Source organism: Danio rerio, chromosome 9 (genome assembly GCF_052040795.2).
Source record: "Danio rerio strain M-AB ecotype USA chromosome 9, GRCz13ab, whole genome shotgun sequence".
NCBI classification, from domain to species: Eukaryota; Metazoa; Chordata; class Actinopteri; order Cypriniformes; family Danionidae; genus Danio; species Danio rerio.
Window position 1 is genome coordinate 4,290,289 of NC_141029.1, and position 15,059 is coordinate 4,305,347.

A 15,059-nucleotide genomic window follows, 5' to 3' on the forward strand; every position below is an offset into this window, starting at 1 on the left:
GCGCAGACGCCGCGCTTTGAGAAACTGTCAATCACAGCTGTCAATCACGATGACACGCCCAGCATTAAATTACTGCTAAAAACAAACTGTTTACAAAAATGAAGATCTGCACCTATTTCAGCACAATAACCAGTGCCTTAATCGACCAGAACTATCTTTCGGGACATTTTATTGCAAGTGTAATATTTTTTTTTATTTGGGCTCAAGTCTCCTTCATTAACACGGAGGAGGCGGGCTTTATGACTTGTACTGCAGCCAGCCCCCAGGGGGCGATCTAACGGCCGAAACCTTCACTCAAACGTAGGCTTGCGGCACACTTGGTACCAAACAAAAAACATCTAACCAAACATTTACCAAACCAAATTATATAAACAATAGTTTAGAGCATTTTTAAAATAATTCTTACTTAAGATGAATCTCGTAGTTTCCAGCGTGATGCATCGCCACTTTCCTGATAAGCAGCGAGACAACATCTTCCTTCTGTAGGATCTCAAAGTCCCCATCACCAGATATTACCTGTCCATCCTTCATCCAGAGGAATTCTGGGAAGGGGTCACCAGCAATGGCGCAAGAGAGCAGAGCATGTTGACCCAGAGAGGCGGTGGAGGACTTGGTTTTAGTAATGAACCAGGGCTGAACACCATCTTGAGGCTCTGGGAGCAACAAATAAATCCATCAGTGATTAACATTCGTATTCAACTTTATGTGTTAAAGCAGTGGTCCCCAACCCCCGGGCCGCACAAAAATTAATTATCTTTAAGTGAGCAGATAAAGTAGCTGCATTTAAAGCCAAACTGGATTTGTGGGGACGGCGCGTGAACAGAGGCATATTGGACTTGCATGATATGTGTGTGTGCAGGCGCTCACGGGCTGTTTCACGGGCACACGCAAAGCTTGAAGGTAAACAAACAACGGCTTATCATAAGCATCTTATCGATAATTATTTACACGGTTGGCATTAAGATGAACATATAAACATTATCTGCCTAATTTCTAGCATCTAAATGTGTCTGGGAAAATATTCAAAGGCTTTTATTCTCATAAACCGCGCGGACGTAAATGCGTCTGACTGTTCTGATTGGCTAAAGCAGACGTCTCACGTCAGCACAATCTAGACGTGCATGCACACTTTCCGGCAGTTTTCCTTCTGCGTTTACACAGCGCAGCATTTCGGCAAATTACCGGTAATGTTACAACCTCTCTTTCCGGAAAATAAATAGCCAGAACGAATTTACCGGTATTTTTAAAAAGGCCCTGTTCACACATACACACCATTTCCCAGAAAATTGCCGGTAATATTCCGGAAAGGTCTGTATGTGTGAAAGGGGATTTTGTCTGCCATTACTCCCAGATGGGACCATCTCGTTGCAAAGAAACAAGCTCAGGGCTCCCATTGATTTAGCGTTACGGACAGTTTTTGATGTTATAATATGTTATATTGTTGGAGCAATGTGTTAATAAGGTTATTAATTCCTAATGTTATAATAGCATTGTAATGTTGGAGCAATGTGCTAATAAAGTTCCATATGAGTACAGTGGATTCACATTTATTATTATTATTATTATTATTATTATTATTATTATTATTATTATTGTTATCCCCCGGTTTGCAGTAAAATTGTCAAGCGTTGACTGGTCCGCAGTTAGAAAAAGGTTGGGGACCACTGTGTTAAAGGGATAGTTCACCCAAAACTGACAATTTTGTCAACATTTAATCACTCTTCACTTCACTTGTTTCTAAATATTTTAAAGAAATCTGTAAACCAGTAACCATCCACTTCCCCTTTTTTCCCCAGCTTTCTTTAAAACATCTTCTTTAGTGTTCAACAGGTAAGAAGAAAAACCTTAAACTTGTTTGGAATCACGTGATGTTGAGTAAATAATGAGTTACTTTTCTCTTTTTTTTCTGCTGATCTACCCTTTTAGGATCATAAAATCTTGTCATCACCTTAAAAAGTCAGTTCACTCCAAATTGTTTTTTTTTATTAATTGCTCACCATCATGTCACTTCAAACTCTTAAAACTTTCGAACATAAATACACAGACATTTTAGATGAAATCTGAGAGCTCCCTCATCCTCCATAGACAGCAATGGTTCAGACTCATTCAAAGCCCACACAGGTACCAAAAACATCATCAAAGCAGTCCATGTGTCTTCAATGGTTCAATTAGAATATCATGAAGCTACAAGAAATTTTGTGTAAACATTTAACAAAAATAATTACTTTATTCAACAGTTTCTTCTCCTCTGTGTGGAGTATAAGGTGCATGTACTTGAGGACTGTACAATGATGTATACCCCGAGATGCCTATTTGTGTTTGAAACAAAGCGAAACTAAGAAACTGTGTGACCTAGTGTGATGCACACAAAGTGCATAGTGCTCTCGTGAACATGCACCCTATACTGACACTGAAGTGGGCTGCACAATAGATGCGTTGCATGCCACACCCTGCCCTGTCACACCCCATATTTACATTGCTTTCTATATGCTGCTTAGCAACACAAACAGACTGTGTGCATAACCTTATAGAAAATAATGTTTAAACGTCTAAAAGACATGTCATTTTTTAATTTAAAACCAGGATATAGCATTTTACAATAAAAAAAAATATATATATATATATATATATATATATATATATATACAGTATATATATATATATATATATATATATATATATATATATATATATATATATATATATATATATATATATATATATATATATATAATATTGGAAATATACAAACATATTTCAGACATCAATACCTTAAAATTTGGTTTCTTTATTAGTACATCTACAGTACATTATGAATGTAAAATTCTGCTAACAATATAAGAAGGCATGTCTTGTGGTGGCGCAATGGCCACCTTGACGAGAGTAAAACTGTTTAAAAAAAGTCGTTATTTTTCAGTTTTTTTAGTTATTTTTTATTTGTGTAGCTTGAAAACATTCTGATTGAACCACTGGATGCAGGATCTGAATCTGTTTTGAGGATGTATTTTTGCTATTTTTGAACCATTGATTTCTATAGGCTGATTTATACTTCTGCGTCAAACGCCAGCGTATGCTACGACGCATAGCCCATCGCCGTGGCCGTCGGCGTCGCTGATGTGCACCTCTCAAAAAATGTAACTACACGTCACAACAACGCGTAGCGCAAGCTCTGTGATTGGTCAGCTTGGTAGCGCTGACGAGTCTGGGCGGGACCAAGAGCCGCGCGAATGGCGCGAGCGATTGTTTACAAGTGCGGAGTCCCGTGAATGAGCTCCGGATGGAAAGTTTTGTTTTGTGTTTACCTCATAGTTAAAGTTGTTGCACATCCGCCGGTTCCTGCCTCAAAATGAGCGAGTTTGAGTCACTTGTACATCCAGGAAGTGTTCAGGAAAAGCAAAACACCAGCGAAGAAACTCAACACACAGGAACATTTACACCTCACTGCCAACTAGCGTTTCGGAAGTGTTAATGCAGACCAACAGAGACAGCGCGCAGAAGTATAAATGCACAGCTACGGGCGTTGCATGCGCTGTGGGTTACGCCGGTCACCTGACGCAGAAGTATAAACCAGGCTTATGGAGGATGAGGGAGCTCTCAGATTTCATCTAAACTATCTTAATTTGTATTCTGAAGACAAAAGTCTCAGGGGTGAGCAATTCATAACGGAAGTTTCATGTTTGTGTGAACCATTTAAAAAAGTTGGTTGCAGGAAAATCTTCTATCAGTATTTGGTGGTAGCTTACACCTGCTTTGTCGTTTTGCTATGCAATTCGTACCTTGTACAGTGAGTGAAGCTTGAGTTCGAGCGTTGCCGGCTTCATTCCACACCTCACAAGTGTATGTCCCCGTGTCCTCAGGAAACACCTCCTGTATGAAGAGTGTATACTGACCGCCCTTCTTTTCAAAGTGAAAGTCCTCTGACTCCTGGATCTCTTTTCCATTATGCAGCCAGACCACCTCAGGTGCAGGGTTTCCTACATACAAAACACATCACATTTGCAAATAGTATTAGAGATAGTTCACTCAAAAAATGTATGCACTCAGACTCAAATGATTCCAAAACATTGTGTTTCTTTGCTCTGTGAAGTTTATTTATAAACTAATTTTGAGAGGAGGGCGAGGCAGTGGCGAAGTAGGTAGTGCTGTCGCCTCACAGCAAGAAGGTTTGCTGGGTCGAACCTCGGCTCAGTTGGCGTTTCTGTGTGGAGTTCTCCACCAACAATGTTCTCCCTGCCTTCATGTGGGTTTCCTCCGGGTGCTCCGGTTTCCCCTACAGACATGCGGTACAGGTGAATTGGGTGGGCTAAATTGTCCGTAGTGTGTGAATGTGTGTGTAGATGTTTCCAAGAGATGGGTTGCAGCTGGAAGGGCATCCGCTGCGTAAAAACTTGCTGGATAAGTTGGCGGTTCATTCCGCTGTGGCGACCCCAGATTAATAAAGGGACTAAGCCGACAAGAAAATAAATGAATAAATAATTTCGAGAGGATCATGTGCTTATGATTTATCATGGCCGGTCTCATATTAGCTAATCCCGATCTTCCACTCATATGAGCCCTAAGCTACTATAAATAACCACTGTTTTCAGTCCATTTTATTTTCGTTTGGAAGAAACCCCCTTTCCTCCCCTATTCTTCTCCTTTACCACTGATCGGGTGGCACGGCGGCCCAGTGGTTAGCACTGTGAGCCCCACAGGAAGATCACTGCCGGTCCTGATCCCGCCAGGCCGGTAAGCGTTTCTGTGAAGAGTTTGTATATTTTCCCCGTGTCCGCGTGGGTTTTCCCCGGGTTCTCCGGTTTCCTCCCACCATCCAAAGATATACAACATGCATACCAATCAAGCACTTGTCTAACCCTTTTTTCTCATGTGTTCCCTTAGCTACCACGGCCAGGGAGTTCTGAGATCCACCGAGCTCAGGCTGCCCTCTCGCTCTGCCAACGGGAGGAAGCCCCGGGCTCGAGGATCCCTTGAGCTCGGGGCTCTCTCCCAGGACAGCATGCCAAATAAGCTTTTGATAGATCCTCAGCTGAGTGTGAACTCTTGAAATTCTATTGAACACTAAAGAAGTTATTTAAAGATAGCTGAAAACCTGTAACTCTTGACTTCCACAGTAGGAAAAACAAACACTATGGAAGGTAGCGGTAACAGATTTTTAGTTTTCTTCAAAATATATTCATTTGTGTTCAACAGAAAGTCAAACATGCTTGATGACATGATGACATCATTTTCAGTGTTGGGTGAACTATGATGTCAATTATCATTAGAGGCGATGAATGGGATCAGTGGGACAATGAGAATTGTGTAGTATGACTTACAAGTCACAGTACTGACATTGGATTGAATAATAATAATAACAATATGTTGCTGAAGTCACATGTCCAGGCAAATCCCCAGTTAGGAGACTCCTCAGATGTCGTCCTTTAAACAGGAAATGCTCACAATTATATAATGAGCAGAGTTAAGTCATTTGTACAAACACACACAAGCACACAAGACCCCGGTCGACGCACAAATGATGCCCCTTAAGGGAGTACAAAGGAAATTCCATTCATTACAACTTAACACAGCAAAACACAAGCTATTGAGAAATATGGAGAGGCTTTTGGAAGTTTTGGCACAATTTTATCCAGTATAAACCTGTATTAAAAAGCGAGATGTAAAAGAAAGCTCTACCAAGAACAATTTAATCCTGTTTTGGAACAAAACAATCGATCTACAGGTGTGAAAGCACACTAAGACCGGAGTTCAATAGTGTTAAGTGGCTACTACATTTTAATGGCTAAAGTGTTAAGCGGCTTTTTACATTATACAAGCCCATTTCATGTTGAATAAAAGCTAAAATTCAAAACTCAATAAAAAATAACTCAAGAGGTCTGTTACCACTACATAGTTTAATACATTGTTGTAACTTAAAAATTCTAAATTGCTGATTAGATTAAAACTTTTAAGTTGTCGGAATATTTGATTAAGTTTTTACAACAGGAAAATATTCAACCCGGGCTCATTGTGGAAACGTAGTCCCGCGGACGTTTCTGGAGACTAGTAGTCCCGCGGCTGCAGTTTTTGTTTTTCGCACCTCAGATGCCTCTCGCGAGTGCAGTTCGCGCCCGGGCTGTTCTCGTTTGAACCCACCAGAAGCCGCTGTCCGACTGACCGGATGATTGACTGTGCGACCGGCCAATCGGCTAACCTGCGCTCTTCCTTCCCTAAACCCAACCAATTTTACAGATCGACTCGCCCGCCCGCTCACTTCCCTAAACCCGAGCAACAGTTTACAAAAAGCCGTCCAAAAAAAGAAAAGCCCTGATTTTTTTATACCGCATTTTCGGATTTCACCGCGTTCTCACCCTGTTATGAAACTCGTTCACTTAATTTTTGGGATTCTGTTTTTGTCTTACCTGATTGCTGGAACCGCTCTTCCCCGGACTCGAAACCGATCGCCGTGGTCGACTCCTCTCTTCATCTCGAGCCTGCCGACGTACACGGTGAGCTGAGTGGACAAACGGGTTGCAGCGGGGAAGCCCTCCACAAGGAGGTAAGCGGTCGGCCGGAACAGCGTCACACCGCCCTGCAGCGTTCGCTTGAAAAAAATAAACGCGGCTGTACGTACCTGGCGGGACGTATTCCGCTGTCTCCAGAAACGTCTGCGTGACTACGTTTTCAGAATGAGCTTGGGTTCAAAATATTTCTAATTACATCAACAAAAAAAATGCAGCTTATTTAAGGGTAAATATGTCTGTTAGTTTAAAACAATATTTAACTAGTATCAACCCAAAGAAATTGGGTTGATAATTCAATTTTTCTACAATAATGGAGTTCTGGATTTCAAAGCTCCTCCCCCCTCTGAACAAGCAAAAAGCAAGTCAGGACAAGTTTAAAGGCTGGTTTATACTTCTGCGTCAACAGCGTAACCAACGGCGCATGCAACGCGCGTAGCTGTGCATTTATACTTCTGCGAGCTGTCTCTGTTGGTCTGCATTAACACTTCCGAAACGCTAGTGAGGAGTTAAAGTGTCTCTGTGTCGAGTTTCTTCGCTGGTGTTTTGTACTTTCTGAACGCTTCCGGCATGTAAGTGGCTCAAACTCGCTCATTTTGAGGCAGGAACCGGTAAACATGAAACAAAACTTTCTATCAGGAGCTCCTTCGCGGGACTCCACACTTGTAAACAATCGTTCCATTGGGCTCTCGGTCCCGCCCAGACTCGTCAGCGATACCAAGCCGACCAATCAATTGCCCTACGCGTCGTTGCGATGTATAGTTACGCCCCATTCACATGGGGCTTCAGCATCAACGCTTGACTGAAGGCGTGTCTGAAGTTGGGATTGAAGCTATCGTCATAGAAGCGTCAGCCAATGAAATTCAGTCAGCAATAGGCCACTGTCTGAACTTTTGTATTTGCATACAATGATCTGATTGGCTGACGCTTCCGTCGGCGCTTGAAAAGTTGAGCTAGTCCCAACTTCTGAAGCGAGCAACGCCTCTGAAGTGGCGCCGACAGATCCACAATGCAGTTCGGCAACGCCTGACGTCACCCATTCAAAGTAAATGGGAAGCGTTGATGCTGAAGCCCCGTGTGAATGGGGCGTTACATTTTTTGAGAGGTGCACGTCAGCGACGCCGACGGCCACGGCGTAGGGCTATGTGTCAGTTGTTGGCTAATCCTGGTAAATATAGTTGAAGTTAGCAGTGTTTTTTGACTCAAAAAAGTTTTTTTCTTGGAATTGAACCACAAGACGGAAACCATCATACTTGAGGGCATGAGAATCCTAAATGAAATGGATATCTGAAGGTGCTGAGGTCTGCTCATGGGCATATTACATGCTCTGAATCTGAACTACCTCAAGGAACTTAAATATACTTGTGAAGTTTCTCGAACTTGATGGACTGAAGCCCAGTGCAAAAGTAATGCATCTCAAGAACATTATTTTCTGAAGTCTATCTGAAGTCTGAACACTGGATTGATTTTAAATTTTAATTTAAAAAAGTAGTCGAAACAACTTAGTTTTTTGAGGACTCAACTTAAAAAATGGAGTTTATGCTATGTTAAAGTGCCACTGATTGAAGAGGAAAAGGCCATTTGGCTAACATAATAAAGTTTATTGTCTAAACCTTTTTTGTTAGATGTTGTTGTAACTTGAATATATTGATGAAAACTGTTGCCTAAATTTTTTTTTGTTCGGTCTAAACAATATTTTTTAGAGTGTTGAATGCAAAATGTTCCCTTATATTTGCTAAGTATGATTGTTTGTCAGTGTAGATTAATAAGCTGAATGTTGTATACCTGTCACTTCCACGGTCATGATGACCTGACTGCCGTCCATCACCCTGAGGTCCTGTAGACCTTTGAGGAACAGCGGAGCAGATGTTCTCCTCAGATCAGTAACAGGAGGAGCAGCAGACCTTTTCACCCTTGGCCTTGCTGGAGAACAACACACATGCTACTGTACATGAAAAGCCGGATTTACAAATGAAAGCATATTACATTCTTATTCATTTATTTGTGTTCTGGACATTTTGAAGAACATCATTATGCGTGATTAGGGGGCCCCTGGTCGTCGCGATTTTCAATAATTGAAAATCCGGCAACCGCAATAATCAAACTCTTGGGAACAACTGTGATCGGAACCAAAGTTCACAGGTCTGTGTTCTCTAAACACCTCTCAAGCGGTGGACTACTTCATTCTAATTGCTTGCCGCCGAACCGCGTCAAAGCTCATTACCATAAAGTTGACTTGATTTCAATTCTCCTCGAGGCTCACACCGGAGAAGACGCGCCGTGCTATTACTCGCCGCCGGTTCTCATTGAAAATGAATGACTTCTGGCTACTTTGACGTTCTTGCCGCTTTCGGTTTGTGATCGCTCTTCAGTTTGTAAAGGCTTCCCCGCTTTCTTGCTCCACCGCGCCTCCCTTCCCCGCTCCTCAATTTGTGATCGCTTCCCCGCGTTGCCCCCCCCCCATCATCAGGGGGCCCCATCAGTAATCCCTGAAGGGGGGCCTCCACATTTTGCGCTACGCCACTGATATCAGGGATTATAGACCTTGAACTATAGATATTGAAATTTAGCATTTTTATTACAGCATAAAAGTAAAACATGAACACGGTTATGAATATATTAAAACATGTGCTTGTTTGTTGTAAAAATTCGTAAGAATGACAAGAAATACTAATTTGTGGATCTCCTGACTTCCGGGTGCAACAATCCTGCCGTTGTAGCTGGTGTATTCTGGGAAAATTTTTCATCTACCCCTTCCCTTTAGCCCTTCGCCTTAAGGCCAAAGAGAATTGGAACACTGCTACCCTTAGTTATTTGTAATGTTTTACATATTAAGTGCATGACACCATGCTACTTTTATGCACCTAAACGCATACTGAACATCTGACTGTAGCATAATGCTAAAGGGTCTGAAATGAATTTCGGAGACAGAGTAAATTTTTCTTCATGTCGTCCTCTGAAACTCAGATTAGATCCAGCTACTGCAGTAAGTGTGTGTGTGTGTGTGTGTGTGTGTGTGTGTGTGTGTGTGTGGGAAAAGACTGGTATTTTACATTTTTAACCCACTTGAACATGGAACCTCCGCCTTCAGACAGCCTCACAGTCTGCATGAGAGCAGATGTTTTTCTAATCCCGGGGACCTTAAAATAACTCTCTAAAAACACAGTCATGATATTCACTTAATAACGGAGCGCACAGCAAACTCCTGCAGACTGTAGGAGAGGATGAAATGCAGAAAGCAAACGTGTGTCTTACCTTTAACCAGCACATGGGCTGTACACACCGCTCTGCCATGCTCATTCACTGCTACACACGAATAAACGCCTGCATCCTCCAATACAGCCGCCTGAACTCTCAGCTGAGCTTTACTGTTGTCAAACATGGTATGGGAGAATGGAATGGGCTTATCTGAAAGACAGAAACAAAGACTGCATTAGTAACTGATGAACAGATTCAAGGACTGATCCTTTAAACGTAGCACCGAGGATTGGGTGGAGATGATTCCTAATAAGATAGTTCACCCAAAAATGAAAATCTCCTCACCATTTATGTACACTCAAGTGGGTCAAAACGTTTATGAATTTATTTTTTCTTTCAAACACAAAACAAGGTATTCTGAACAACAATGTTGGGAAAAAAGCAGCACCATTTACATCTATAGAAGGAGCAAATACTATGAATATCAATTATGCCGGCAGCTAGCTCTCAAATGGTCGCCCACTGAAGCTAGGCAGGGCTGCGCCCGGTCAGTACCTGGATAGGAGACCACATGGGAAAGCTAGGTTGCTGCCGGAAGTGGTGTTAGTGAGGCCAGCAGGGGGCGCTCAACCTGTGGTCTGTGTGGGTCCTAATGCACCAGTATAGTGACGTGGACTCTATACTGCTCAGTGAGCGCCGTCTTTCGGATGAGATGTTAAACCGAGGTCCCGACTCTGTGGTCGTTAAAAATCCCAGGATGTCCTTCGAAAAGACTAGGGCAGGGGTGTCAAACTCAATTCCTGGAGGGCCGAAGCCCTGCACAGTTTAGCTCCAACCCTGCTCCAACACACTTACCTGTAGGTTTCAAACAAGCCTGAATGACTCAATTAGTTTGATCAGATGTGTTTAATTAGGGTTGGAACTAAACTGTGCAGAGCTGCGGCCCTTTTGGAACTGAGTTTGACACCTGTGGACTAGGGGTTTAATCCCGGCATCCTGGTCAAATCTGCCCACTGGCCTCTGTCCATCATGGCCTCCTAACCCTCCCCATATCATCACCATCGTCTAATGTTATTTGCTTGCAGAAAAAGTAAATGTTTTTGCTTGCAAATGTTTTTACTGTTAAATGGACCCACCAAGATTCAAATAGCTAAAATGATTCTAAAATCATGAGGAAAAAGCTGTTTTTACTTTTCTTTATTTTTGAAATTCTCTTTTACCCTGAGATTGTAAATCTCTCAATCTCTCTCTCTCTCTCTTACTCTCCCTCTCATAGATGTCCAACTTACCAAGTCCATCTCTGTGTAATATTTCAGGGTGAGTGATGCATGTTTTTCCTTATATGGTTGTAAGGTCTCATATTTGCTCAAAGGCCCCTGCTGAGAGACGCAGTTTCTCAGGGAAACCCAGACTCTAGCTCAAGAGACTTTCAGCTGGACTGTAGTGAACCACAATGTATGACAGTCTGATTCTTGTTCCAGTTTCTACAGTTTCTGTGTCAAAGGCGAAAAGTGTTTTCTAACCATTCAAAACAAATAGAAACACAATGCAGCCTTTTCTGAGCTAAAATACTTACTATCTTATATTTTTCTCACGATTAAATAAGATATTGACCAAAATAGTAACCATTTACTTGAAGGGGTGTTCATAAGAACGTCATTAAACCTTTATGACACACATCATGAATGTGAATTAGATTTTATGCATGCTAATTACAACTGTCATTCACTCATTTATATCATTTCAAATACAAAGATACAACTTGACATAAAAAAATGCATCAAAACCTATTTTTGTCTTTGTCATGACAACATGTCATAAATCTGTCATAAACATGATTGTCATGATACCATTATATTTGTCATGAATTTTATAACAGTGTCATTAATATATTTTTGACCCGAATTTGGCATTAAAATGTCATTAAATATTAATTTAATTGTGGAAATATATAAAATCATATGAAATTATTGTTTGGTGTCAACGTCAATACGAATAGGCAAAAGATCCGGACAAGTGACAAATCATTTAAATGACTCTGTGTCGAATCTTTTATTAAAAAAACCCTATATATTTTTTAAACAAGGTACACTTTCAGATTTAAACATCAGCTGGATGTTTTCATTCACTTAGAGCTGTGTTGCACACTGTATGGAAGGTCATTTTCAAAAACCCATAATAGGGGCTCTTTAAAGTTGCATTGTTTTGAAGATGGCAGGTTTGATATCCTTTCTCAGGCTTAGAAACTAAAGGTAACACAGTCACTACAATATCAGTTTAATTGTTGAATTTGTTTAATTGTTGACATTGTTGAGCCAAAAATGAAAATTCCCTCACTATATACTGCTTTTAATGTTTTTACACATGTATACATTTTTGTGTTCTGCTGAAGAATGTTGGATGAAGCAGCCATTGGCATCCGTTGTAGGAACTTAAAATACTATGCTAATGAATGGAGTTTTTTTTTTTTTTTTGTCAGCATTCTTTGTTTGTGTTCAAGAGAAGAAACTACATAGGTTTGGAAGAAGTGAAGAGACAAAAAAAAATCCAACAAATGATCACTGTACATGCAATTGTTTCTAAGACACTCAGCTGAAAGACATATGTGGCTGCATTCAGTGTCACATGGACAGAAATTAGAGATAAAACAAATCAGCCAATGCACTGGGGAAGTAAAACAACATGTATGCCATCTACTGGTTAAAAAGAAGCACTTTTCTTATTTTAATATGTATTTAAATATTTCACATTTGCTGTAGTTGATAGTATTCAAGATGATTTAATTATATCTCTACACATCTTATTCATTTTTTAGCTTACTTCTTTGGCAACTAGACATTTTTTTATATTAACTTTATTTATACTATTATTCATGGCTGCACAATATTGGAATAAAAATTTACATTGCAATTTTTTTCCTCTGTGATATATTCTGTGCTATAAATACAATTTCAGCAGATGACTTAAATAACTCTATTTGCAAAGTCATTATTTAGATTAATTGGGATGACAGAGGAGTGAAATATAAATAAATAAATATATTTATACAACAGTTCTGTCTGGTTCTTGAATCTGATTGGCTGATAGCAGTGCAATATTTTGCCAGTTACATCACACAAAGGCCTCTTCACCCTTCACTGTGTATTACTCCGCCCACATACAGCCAGCAACAAGCAGAGAGACGCTACAGTTTGACAAATATTACTGCTGTTAGACAACATAATGTACTTTTGAGGCTTTTTTAGTCGAGAATGTAGTTGTTTAGATTGCAACTATGCAGTTTATTTGTAAGAATAGTGCCTATTTTAAAATATTTACAATTTCAGATTGACAGCTCGTTGGCGGCCAAAGACAGTTGACGTTGTCTATCCACCAGAAGGTGCCAGGGCCGCATAATAAGCCCTTGCTTAGAGTGTTTTCCTCAGCGCCAATGAGAAGCTGAAAAACGGAAGCGTCACGGTTTTTAAGGTGGACCGGATAGAGTCAATAAGAAGCTGCGAATGAGAATGTTAATTATTGTAATATTGTAACGGTCGCTTAATGTTTGATATGCTTTGTGTATTAAATATATATATATATATATATATATATATATATATATATATATATATATATATATATATATATATATATATATATATATATATATATATATATATATATATAAAAATAAATATATATATATATATATATATATATATATATATATATATATATATATATATATATATATATATAATTACTATTATTATTATTATTAAAAATATATATTTCACTCCTCTGTCATCCCAATTAATCTAAACTAACGACTTTACAAATGGAGCTAGCAAACTCACAGAAATGCCAGCTGACCCAGCCGAGGGGTGCGTTTTCATAATGAGCCTGTGTTGCAACTAACAGTAAAACCGTTTTACAAGGACGCTTAAATTCTACCTCACATGTCGATGTTTATAACTTGACATGATATATATTAGGACATTTACTCTTAACATCAGATTACCAAATCTAAACAACCTTACGTTTTTTTTTGTCCCTTGAAAGTGTTTAAGGGTATTTGCATTATTAGTGTTGTAAAATCCGTGGCATAAAATGATCTTAAAATAGCAATAATATCGCTTATCGCAACAATTTCTGTCATAATATATTTCACAACATTTTTTTTTATCATGACAGGCCTAGTTGTTATTATTATTATTATTTTTGGTATTATTACATACATATATTAATATTATTTTTAATCTTTTAAAAATTATATTATTATTTAATAATAATAATCATTATTGTTATTATTGGTGTTATTATGACTAATATATATATATATATATATATATATATATATATATATATATATATATATATATATATATATATATATATATAACATTATTTAAATTATTTTTAAATATTATTTTATTAAAATATTATTTATTATTATAAATACACACATACAGTCAAACCTGAAATTGGTCATACACCTGTGGTATGAATAATTTCGGGCTTGACTGTATACATATATTAAATGTAAGAATATAGAAGACATTTTTATCTGATTTTATTTGCTAATGAGTGATATTTATAATATTTAAATCTAACAAAAATGTATATTCTAGTACACTGTACCAAGCTTTATGAATAATCAAAAACAAACAAATAAACAAACACAACAGGTTTACATTAGGCTAGTCGGTCACACTTTAATTTAAGGTACAGTTAACGCTATTAACAAACCACTAAGACTTTTCGCTCAATAAACTATTAATTTGCTGTTTATTAATAGTTAGTAAGGTAGTGGGTTTATTTATTGCATTTAAATAGCAAATATCGTAAAATAATGAAGTAATAAGCCACTAGTTAAAAGTGGGAATTGGTCCCTATACTAAAGTGTTACTGACTAGTCTGTTGAGAGAGTATTGTTACCCAGCATTTCAGATTGGTTTGGGCTAAGCTGAACTCTCAAGAATCAGCCCACTGTGTAAATACCATTTGTCTGTTCAGCAGTGATTTTCTCTCACCGTTGTGCAGCCAGGAGAGCTCAGGCTGTGGTTTGCCCTCCACTGAACACTGCAGGGTAAATTCCTGTCCTTCACACACCGAACAATCCTTCAGAGCAGAGCTGAACACTGGGGGCTTCGCATCCACTCGCACACCTACAACACACACACAAATACACTGAAACCATGCAGCATCTGCAGCGATTTCACCAACAGGTGGCGCTGTCAGACTACTCATTCTACTACCAAAAACCAAACACAATATTATTGACAAATAAAGTATCATGAACTTTTTTTTTTCCTCATCAGGATGCTGCATATACTGTACAGTGTTCAGCATTAACGAGTACACCATCTCTTGATTTTTTTATAG

General features: G+C 39.1%; 1 protein-coding gene across 12 annotated transcripts in view; it reads right to left on the reverse strand.

Annotated features, from left to right (window-relative positions):
- Positions 1-15,059, reverse strand: part of mylka (myosin, light chain kinase a) — a 125,630-nt gene that overhangs the window by 59,804 nt on the left and 50,767 nt on the right. For all 12 annotated transcript variants that reach the window (XM_087267340.1, XM_087267339.1, XM_087267338.1 and 9 more), the window contains 5 exons: positions 14,708-14,842; positions 9,753-9,905; positions 8,283-8,420; positions 3,777-3,974; positions 407-653 (listed from right to left, as the gene is read on the reverse strand). In XM_087267340.1, coding sequence (XP_087123466.1) covers positions 407-653; positions 3,777-3,974; positions 8,283-8,420; positions 9,753-9,905; positions 14,708-14,842 — 871 coding nt within the window. The remainder of the gene's footprint in view (positions 1-406; positions 654-3,776; positions 3,975-8,282; positions 8,421-9,752; positions 9,906-14,707; positions 14,843-15,059) is intronic.